Genomic DNA, 10,426 nt, shown 5'->3' with positions numbered 1-10,426 from the left:
TTTTATATATATATATTTTATGTGGCACATACTCTCAATGTGCACAAATAACATGAACAACTTGCGATGTAATTAAAACCAAACAAAATTACATAGGATCAACGCCTAACACGGCTTTTGAGAAAATCCAAACTTTGTATTGTATTGCATTACTGTCTTTATGCTTATGCATCCATGTGACAGTTTAAAAATAACTGAAAGTACTGAGGATGGTGAGCTTGTTGAATGACCTGGAAAAGGTCCAATCAAACATGTGTATCCTTACAGCTTCACATGCATGAGCTGAAAGTAATATGTGTGTATTTGTAATACAGATGCTTGTGTAACAACGTTGAACAGGGTGCTTCTGAAGTGACAACAACATTAAAGCGCAGGATTATATAAACCACTTTTAGTCAGAGGATGCTAAAAAAAAGACTCAGTCCGATTTATTCTTTAATATAGTTCCAATCTGCTGCTCTTCTTCCTCGAACCCATTCGTCTGACAATAATTAGTCAACGTTGCAGTCTTTGGGTGAGCTCTACATTTGTTTACGTTAAGTCTGTGCTCGGGGCATGCGCACTGCTGTCCTGTTTCAAAAGTGGTTGGTGTTTTTTAGAATCGTCTTTTCTTCTTTTTATTGCAGGTGGATTGTATAGGTCGGAGGTCTCTCTTCGTCTCTCATTGTGAAGTGTTGTTGTTTTTTATCCACACAAGTGCGCACGCGCACATGAGCTCCATTCCGTTTTTCAAAGCTCATCTTCTTGGTCTGACATGATCAGTTACCAAGCCCGGCTGATCGGCACTCCAAACTGTTAAGCAAAGCAGTCAGACATGCCTCCTGCTCTTTACTGACCAAGAGTCGGTCAGCGTGGAGACATGAGCCGCAGAGATTTGCACCGGACAGGTCGGATTATCTTTTATAGGTTAAAGTCAGTTGCTGTATTATCTATATGCTTTCCTGCTTTCATTTGACATTCATTCTGCAACTCAAGCTACCATAAAGACACGCGCGCGCTCTTGGACTTATATTTTTATATTACTGTTTAAAATGTCCCTACATAGCGTCACTCCTCTGTAGTACCGAGCTGTAAACACAACAATACGGATAACCCATTTTATTGTCATCAGCTGCAAATATCATAAAAAATGAGTCCGGCCGTCCATCATTGACACAAGCGGAAGAGCTGGCGACATTAGTTCTAAATAGAGCGGAGGCCTCATCACTCAGCCAGAAGCACACGGGGGTTGGGGTGGACTCTGCACCGCTTCACACCTGCATTCGGGGCCAGTCAGGATGCGTATCACGGCTCAGCGGCTCAGTGGCTTCTGGTGCTGTTTCAGTCTGGTTGAGGGAAAAGATGGAAATTCACTTTTTTCCATTTTTTCATTTGCAAAATACAATCGCTTAAATTCTTTTGTGAGTTTGTGTCTGAAAAATTGTGGCTTTTTTATTGCTTTTTATCAACATGCTTAACAAATGAGCTCTTCATAGTTTGGATGAAATAATTGTTTTTGTTGCATTTTCCAACTCCACATATGACTTATAGAAATACACGCATTGGAAGCTTTGCGCAAATGCATTTCTTTGAATATTTACTTCAATTAAAAAAATGATTCCAAAACTCCACACCGTGCATGCACAACTGTTCTTGATACTATTGGCTGCGGTCACATGCGAGCTGCTGTTTTGTTCATCTGCTCGCTCTGCAATAATAATGATAATAATAACATTTTACCTGTCATGGAATCGCAATCATCTTGATATAAAGCCGTGGAGGGTTTGGCCCTGTACAACGCGGGGTGTGTTCTGTTTCTCTATCAGCACTCCTCCCGCGCTACAACAACAACATTTAATCCATCATGCGCTGGCGGGGTTGGCTCCCTGTGAAGCTGCGTTCCAAAAATTTCTTGACTTATTTTGGGTGGGACAGGGGAGAAAACGCTCCCTGGAAAGATTCTATTTTTTTCATATTCATATTTTATATTTTTTTTTAAGCAAGGCTGGATGTGAACGGGCTCTGTTTCCCCTCCTCTAATCCCGCCGGATAAATCTAGTTTGATCCATGCGTCTGAGCGCGTGACAGTGTGCGCCGGTGTGCATGAGGGAGGAGAAGAAAGGCCTCCACCCTCGCATTGGCCATTTTTTCACAAATACTACCACACACACACACACACACACACACACACACTCAGCCACCTTATTACAGCATCTGAGCATGCTATCCATCAGCGCAGGGAGCTGGTTAAGGGCTGGATGGAGCCCAGCAGCCTCCAGTCTGAATTATTAGACTTTCCACCAGTAACACTGTGTGCGTCCCAGTCTGGCTCGCTTGGTATAATGAAGGCTGGTCTGTAATGGATTCTAGTGTTCAAACAGGCAGCACTCAATTAGAGAAAGTTTCTCCCTGCCAGCGGCCTTTCTTGTGGTTTATCTTTTTGTTTTTATGTTGGTGTGCAGTGTGGCAGTGCGGCAGGTAGTGGGAGCTGCACCCACCAGCGAGTCCATTGTTCACATGGCAGCCATTTTAAACACTGTTGGTGCAAGCTGGGTTCCTCAATGCAAGCTAAACACATTCATACTTTAGCTTTACGGATAAACTGAATGGTTACTGTAGTGAGAAGAGGAAAAACGCTTGCGTTTTAAAAGGCTCCTTGGTTAGTGCAGCCTCGGGCCGGTAAGCTGCTGACACAAGCAGTCTTTGCACTTCTCTTCCGTGCAAATGTGATTTACCACTTTCAAGGAAATTTCGTCCGAAGCATCAACACATATGCTTGTCGGACTGATTTGTGTCGGGGTGGGTTACTTTGTGCAGCAATGGCAGAATACTAGCGGCTTTTGGCTCTTTTGGTACGACAAGTTTTGTCACAACTTCAAATGTGTATCTGTGTATCTGCCAGCGTAGCTTAACTTTTGTGCCTGTTTTGTTCGCGGTTGAAAGAATAGTTTGACATTTTGGGCTAAGAGTTAGATGAGAAGATGGATGACTGTACAGTAAATATGAAGCTCAACACCAGCATACCTTAGCTTAGCACATGGACTGTATACAGTTAAGAAAAAGTCTAACTATTCCTTTAGGGCATGCTAAAAGAACTCGCTCGGGTTTATTTGAGGCTTTGGTCTTGGTTTTACTTTGATAGTGTGTGGAGTAAAATATGTCTACAAATCTTCCCCTTCAAAAAAACAAGTGCAAAGTCACCGTGATGTCACTAATATCTGTGTATGAATGCATGGCAATTGTAATTCATATTGTTAACAGACACATAGAGCAATGTAGGACAAATAAAACAGTAACTTTTGGTGTTCTGAACATATGGGATTTTATCATTGTTGGCCGGGTCCTGTATGTTGGCACAGCACATATTATGAACTCCAATAAGTGGCCAGACAATGTAGTACTCAACATTGGCCAAATTCCTCGGAGAGCTTTGACTTTACATCACGGCAGAATTCTTGGAAGTCCTTGCTGTTATTGATGTTGAAGGAACGTTGGACAGACAGTTGGCGTTTCAGAAGCTCTGCAGCCACTTACTTTGGTACCTCTTGTGTGTTGCCACGAAGGGGAAACATTCAAACAGAAAATAAGAAATGTAATGTTGTGCAAACATTTGAGGACACTGTGAAGGCTGAATTCTTAGATCCCCAACTTGTAAAAACGGGTTTAATATGTGCAAGTGTTTACCTGGCCTCTTTGACTCCAGCTGTACCTGGGAAACTTCTTCGGTAAAGGGATCTGAGGAGTAATTAGTGTCTGCGTCTTGGCACAGAGCTGGAGGACACATTTCCCTCCCCGGGTATTCCAAACGTCTGTGTGAAGGCGGAATCCGACCTCCTCAAAACATCTTATCCAGTCAAAGCCGGCATCCAGCTACAGATTCCCTTTGTGTTACTGGTGCTGGGCGGACATCCAGAATAAACTACAAGATTACACTTCAGTCTTTGTGCTGCTGCTGCCGGGCAGTGCGAGGAAAGTTATTACCCCCGAAGTTTATTAAGTTATAACGCCGGGTGAACAACCCCATTAATTGGCGTGTTGCTGTTGGTTGGCTGGGCGAGATGGGGGTGTAAGGGTTGGGGTTGGGCGGGGGGCTGTGGGGGATAAAATACGACTTGTGGAAATGTAATAACGTGCCTTTGGGATATATGAGAGGTCAATTTCTGGAACTATTAGGGTGAAATTGCTATGGGAGGGAGAAAGAGAGGGAGACGGGACGCGATATTAGTCTTCCAGCCGATTCGGTCACTGTTTCCACGCGAGCAGCATTCATCATGGTGGACGAACACACACATACACACTGGCCTACAATTGAACACATCGTGCCGCGGGGGGCCACAGCTTTACAGGATTATCAATCTTTTCGTCCATGTGCTCGTCCAAGTGATATCCAAGCCAACACATTGCTTCTGGATGTAGCCTATAAGAGGAACTTTCAAGTTAGGACTATCCACACTTACCCCCACCCCCTTAGCCATATTCCCTCTTTATATCCGTCATCGTCCTTACTGTCCCACGGCTTGGAGAAAAAAGACTATACCGTCCACCGACACCCCAACTCACCACCCTTCCTCCACCCCACACCCCACAACCAGTTTGTCATCCTGGTTGACAGCCACGGTCGCGGCGCAGCTCCGAGGGTAATGGATGGTCCTGGAGGTGATTATACACCCGGGGAATGCAAAGCACCCACTTTACAGTGTGACAAAAGCACCGCAGCCCCCGACCCATCCACCCTCCTCTCACCTCTTTTACCAGGCATTATTTTGCCCTGAGATGAAATCGATCCTCTACATGCTGGCCGTGTTGGAGGGAATTGATTCCAGAGGGTATTAAGGACATATTTACTGATGATGGCCGCTAACTAACTTGGCTGGTGGGAATATATATCCTGTCAGATCCACATAGGGACAGAGGCTGGGTGATGGCGTGTACATCACTGGCAGCCATCTTGGCTTTGCAGTCTTGTTTCGAACCCAATGTCCTGCAGAAAATAATTGATGAAAATTCAAGTCCCTGTAGGTCGATGCGTTACTAAAATATCGTAGTGTTAGCTAAGAATTACGAAATGTCAACTAAATGTCTTTATTCAACATGTTTCCTGAGAATGTCAACACCAGCGACCAGTATGTATGCACAAGCCCCACAGTGTTTATGCAACAAAAGTACTTAGTTAGGTTTAGGAAAAGCTCGTTGTTTGGGTTTAAATGAGTAGGGCGGTGGCGTTACGTATGTATGGAAGTTATGTAATAAATAAGTCAACGTTTGGGTTAACATTTGGTTTGCAATAAGTCAACGTATCCTCATACAGCTGTTCGTATGACATCTTATTAAGTTACGCCTCATTTTTCGTGCGTTTTTCTAAGAAAGTCAGATACAAGTGGCAATTTTTACTCATTACATGCATGCGGTCTTTTGAAAATAAACTTCTGTCTTCACAGAAAACTACTTAGTTAGGTTTAGGCAAAAACTACTTGGTTAGGTTTCTGGAAAATATCGTCTTTTGAGTTCAAATAACCACGGACGTGTCGTTACTGAAGTATGCACGTTACGTGATGCAAATACATCGTTTACTTCTCTTTTCATAAAGGGAACAAACAGCAGTCTCCTGGCTGTACGATTGCTGTTTGTTGGACCCATCCACCCGCGGAGTCTTTATACTTCCTCTTTCACGAGTACGTGGATAACATACCAAGTAATTTGGTGGGATATCTACGAATTAGGGTACATTATTTTTCATAAGTATACCTATGAATACTGGACAAATAAGTCGACCACACTGACTTCTTCCCTATGGATTCTTTATATTAAGCCACGTGTCCTGGCTCAAGATTATGTGGATTATGTAGTTGATCACATCTGTTATACACAGCCTGCTTTATTTCTACGATTGGTAGACAGATAGCTCATTCATCAGTTGATTAGATTTTGGTGATGAATCAGATCTGGGATTTCCACTATTAACAAGCTGTTTTGGTTGTTTCAATATGTTCACAAGCTCAATCCAACCTGGAAGAGAGATGATAGACAGACATGAACTGTTAAGAAATTATGCTTTGTAGAAGAACTGGTCAAGTTTGACATCTTAAGAATGTATTATATATTAAGTGTAAAGACTTAGATTTCCAAGCCCAACTTTGCCTTGTTGTATTAATTCCAAGTGTCACATCTTTTGTGTGTCTTTGGCATGAGGAAATCATGATGCCCCAGCAGGACAAGCATCCTTACACTTACTACACTTCCTTACACTTTACACTACCAGTAAATAGCATTTTGTTGCTTTTTCACGAACTGCCATGACACTGTGTTGACCAAGTCAAAACTATGACTTGGTCAACACATGAATGAGTTTTTCCAAATTATTACAAATAAGTTCAAACTTTTACGTTTTATGGAAAAAATATTTTTTGTTTAGGATTAATACTTTTCACTTGTTTTCTCGACATTATGACTTTGTTTCATTTAATTTAGACTTATATTGTCAATTTCTTAAAGTCTACATTTTTACATTAGTGTCCCATAATTTTACCTTGGCATTTTTATTTTTCAATATTCTTAACTTTTCATTCCCTTTTTCTTTTTCGGGTGTATATGTTGGCATATGTCACCCATTTAAATGGGGGAGGTATCGTATCAGACATGAAGCCAACATTGCTCTTGGTGCCACACAAAACAGCTCTGTGTTCACATCTGGGAGTTAAAAGAATCATTGTTACCAATGTCATATGCAGTTTAGTGAATTGCATTGGCGTCGTAGCAAAGTTCTGTCACGGGATAAAAAATATCACCAGTGGAATTGACAGGCGAAGCCTCCACCCAACATAAGTTAGGAAAACGAGCGGCTCCTCAGGGAGGGAGACACATGATTTTTAATCTCCTCGCTTGGCGTCAAAAGGCTTTGAAGCTCCGGCTTTTCCTCATGACTTGTGTGAGTGCCATCTCAGGCCAGGGAACTGAGGCTGCATTTTGGGAGAGCAAATCCCCTTTCTAACCCCTTGCCCTGCAGACCTGGTGTGCTCCTGGCTGAAAGGATAAATCTCTTGTTTTTTCCCCCAGTTTGACAGTAACAATGAGAAGCTTTTAAGGCCCTGATGTTGCCCTCATTGATTTAGATGGAAGCTTATATTCCCAAATTCAGCCTGATGGCCAGACGGCATGTGTGCTGTGTTTCATTCAGTGACTTACACCACCCCTGGAAGGCTTTCGTGTAAGGGAAACAAGCCTAAACCAAGCTTTTTCACCAACATATCCAGAGCGGAATCCCCTCTCCGAGACACAATTTGGGTTGCGCACTAGACTTGGAATTGAACAGCCGAACTGAGACGATACAATTATAAAATGCAATGAAGAAACTCAGTGTGGCCTTGCTTTTGTAACACATTACATTATATTCTTAGCTACTCAGATGAAAACTTAAGACATAACTGTATGTTATAAGAAGGCATAAACTTTAAGCTTTACCTGTCCGCATTGAGCTTCTCTTTTGCTTTTTTCAGACTCAAGCAAGTGGAAAACTATGGCTTGGCTGCTGCTTGAGTGGAGGAGAAGAGCCTTGGCCTAACCACAGGGAATGATTGCTCATGGTTAAGAGTTTTATTTAGAAGATGTAAAAGTGGAAATGAATCAGAACCAGCCCTCACAATCTTCCTGGATGTGTGTTGATAGTTGCTTCAAAATATGAAAACATACTCTTTGCAGATAAAAACAGAGTTATAAAGGGAGGGAGGGGGTCCGCCGACAGAGCTTTTCTTTTGTCATGGTGGAGTTGCCATGAGACTGTCTCCAAGCTGCTTCATAGCTGAGATGCCTGGATGCTTTGCAGAAGGAAAGAGCAGATAGCGTTCAGCCCTAAACCAGACCCATGCGTCCCTAACAAGAAGAGTTCTCCGCTAATTACATCGGTCTGAAAGCCATAAAGAAGGGTGGGGTGGTCGGGAAGGGGGGGTGGTGGTGGAGGAGTCAGGGTGGCCTGGCAAACATGAAAGGGAGAGAGACAGAGATGGAGAAAAAAAATCAAAGCAATAATTCATAGCTTTCTGTCGAAATTCCAATTTAGGAGCCTCTGCGTTTATGCATTGCAACATTGTTATTCACATCGCAAACACACGATTCAACAATCTCAGTGCGTAGTTCTGATGCAGCAAACAGTCATCAATCCTTTATTTGTATCACCTTTAATTCCGCCGGTGTTGACAACGTCGCAGAGAATAAAACAATCTGCTTTTTAATAGTTAATTTATGGAGTTCGTTATGAGAAAAAAAAGGTTGTTCGTGTCCAAACAGGTTCAGTACGGTCTATTGTGTGACAGTCAAACCGAATGTTTGCAAGCTTAATGAAAGGCAAAGGATGCACACAGGAAATATTTCCCTCAAATCCCATCAGGGGCCATAAATCTCCCGCCGTTTATTAATTTAGGAGCAATCAGAAGTGACGCAGTGACTGTGTGCTGAGCTACAATATGAACATCATTCTCACGCAAAAAAACTAAATAAAAAGAACAGTTCAGTATTAATCCTTTAAAACATATTTCGTGATGTCTTTTTGTTTGTTTGCTGTCATCACGCGGGGGGAATTTCGCCTCCCGTTTTTTTGTTACAAAATGTTAAACAGCCGAACACGCGCACAATGTTGCATCCTGTTATCGTGGGTTATCGTGATTAGAGTGTCTGATATTCATCCGCTGAAGGTCACCTTCAAACAGCAGCCATCAGAAACAAGTCAGAAATCTCCATCATATCAAATCATATATGTAATTAACTGCGACAGTGAACAAAGCAGCTAACTCATTGGCTGATTTATAATCAGCCAATACATTTTTAATGCGTTTTAGCTTAAACTGTGAATGAAGCTGGGGACGTTTTGAAAGGTGTCATCCGGGTCTAAAGCTGTAATCAAGCATTACAAATACAAATAAAAATATAAAATGAAAATGAATCAATCAATAATAAATCAATAAAGTGTTGTTGTTTTGATACTTTTTCCCTTTACTTTATAAAAATATATTATGGTATATATGAGTTTTGTTCATATTTGTGCATCCGGCTTTCCCCCTCGCGCATGCAAGCTGAACATTGGATTCAGCGGGCCGTCTGTCTTCCGCGTGGTGTCAAATAAAACAGCCGTGTGTCCACTTGTGTCAAATGTGCGCCCCTGTTGACTCCATAAACCGAGTTTACGAACCAGAGAAACAATTGCAGCAGCAGGTTTTTTCGAGCGGAGCTTTTACGCACAGGGTTCTGTAACTTTTACGCACGGAGAGATGTTGGTTTAATCGTTTAACGATTGTTTACCTTTGCTGCTTTAATGTTCTGAACCCCTCCCAAGACAGGTCTGGAGACGGTCCCACTAACCGATTTTCCTTTCTTCCTCTTGTCTTCCTCCAGCCGACCCGTCGGCCAACTGGCTGCACGCGCGCTCCTCCAGGAAGAAGCGGTGCCCGTACACCAAATACCAGACGCTCGAGCTGGAGAAGGAGTTCCTGTTCAACATGTACCTCACGCGGGACCGGCGGCATGAGGTGGCACGCGCGCTCAACCTGACAGAGCGGCAGGTGAAGATCTGGTTCCAGAACCGGAGGATGAAGATGAAGAAACAGAGCAAGGACCAACCCAAGGACTAGACAGCGGGAAAATCACTCGGGCGCGCACATTCAGACGCACACGCACGCCATGTATCCAACATGAAGTATTTCTTATGTCTATAACCCAGAATGGCCTTCCCAATAACTATAAACACACACACAAACCTGCTATTTCCAATTTGTTTTAACCTTCAGGCGCAACCACGTGAGCTTCAGCCCCATCACACTGATCGATACAACTGACCGATCCTTGATCGGCAGCAGACGCCGCAACATTAACACTGAAGTCTTATGGACGCTACGTCTGATGTTAGAAGGAGGCAGCGTTTTGAACGTTGGAATCACTTGAGTTGGCAGTCGTGGAATGTGATGGGTGAAAAAACAAACTCACTGACCAACAGCGATTCTTCCCGGACCTCCTCTCCTTTAAATGGGTCGGACTCTATATACAGCTGTGGATTGGACAGTTTGCTTGAAGAACTGACAGCTCTTGTTTGTTCTTCATCGTTGTATAATCTTTAATTTAGGTGGATGATGTTTGGCTATGAAGCGGATGGAAGCGGCCTTGCGATGCGGGCAGGGGGGGGGGGGGGGAAGACATGGAGGTTTTTATTTTTTCTCAAGCACTACTCTTTCTTGTATTAGTTATTTATTGTTCCATCGCTGACACCGAAGGTGCTGAAACCGGGGTTTCACATGGCCGTTAATAAGCACGAGGAGCGGGGCGCGCGCACACACACACACACACACACACACACACACACACACACACACACACACACACACACACACACACACACATTGGTTATTCTCTTGCTTCCTTCATTGCTGGCAGAATTTGATTAGAGAAGCGCCCGATGGTCGGCGTT

General features: G+C 43.2%; 1 protein-coding gene across 1 annotated transcript in view; it reads left to right on the top strand.

Annotated features, from left to right (window-relative positions):
- The window catches only part of LOC116400013 (homeobox protein Hox-D9), a 22,379-nt gene extending 12,753 nt beyond the window's left edge, over positions 1–9,626 (top strand). Inside the window, exon 2 of the mRNA XM_031877604.1 lies at positions 9,361–9,626. Coding sequence (XP_031733464.1) covers positions 9,361–9,596 — 236 coding nt within the window. The 3' untranslated portion in view covers positions 9,597–9,626. The remainder of the gene's footprint in view (positions 1–9,360) is intronic.
- Positions 9,627–10,426: the final 800 nt, after the last annotated feature.

This window comes from Anarrhichthys ocellatus, unplaced genomic scaffold (genome assembly GCF_004355925.1).
Source record: "Anarrhichthys ocellatus isolate YVR2014 unplaced genomic scaffold, GSC_Weel_1.0 scaffold141, whole genome shotgun sequence".
Lineage (NCBI taxonomy): Eukaryota > Metazoa > Chordata > Actinopteri > Perciformes > Anarhichadidae > Anarrhichthys > Anarrhichthys ocellatus.
This window is presented reverse-complemented; position numbering and strand designations above follow the sequence as displayed.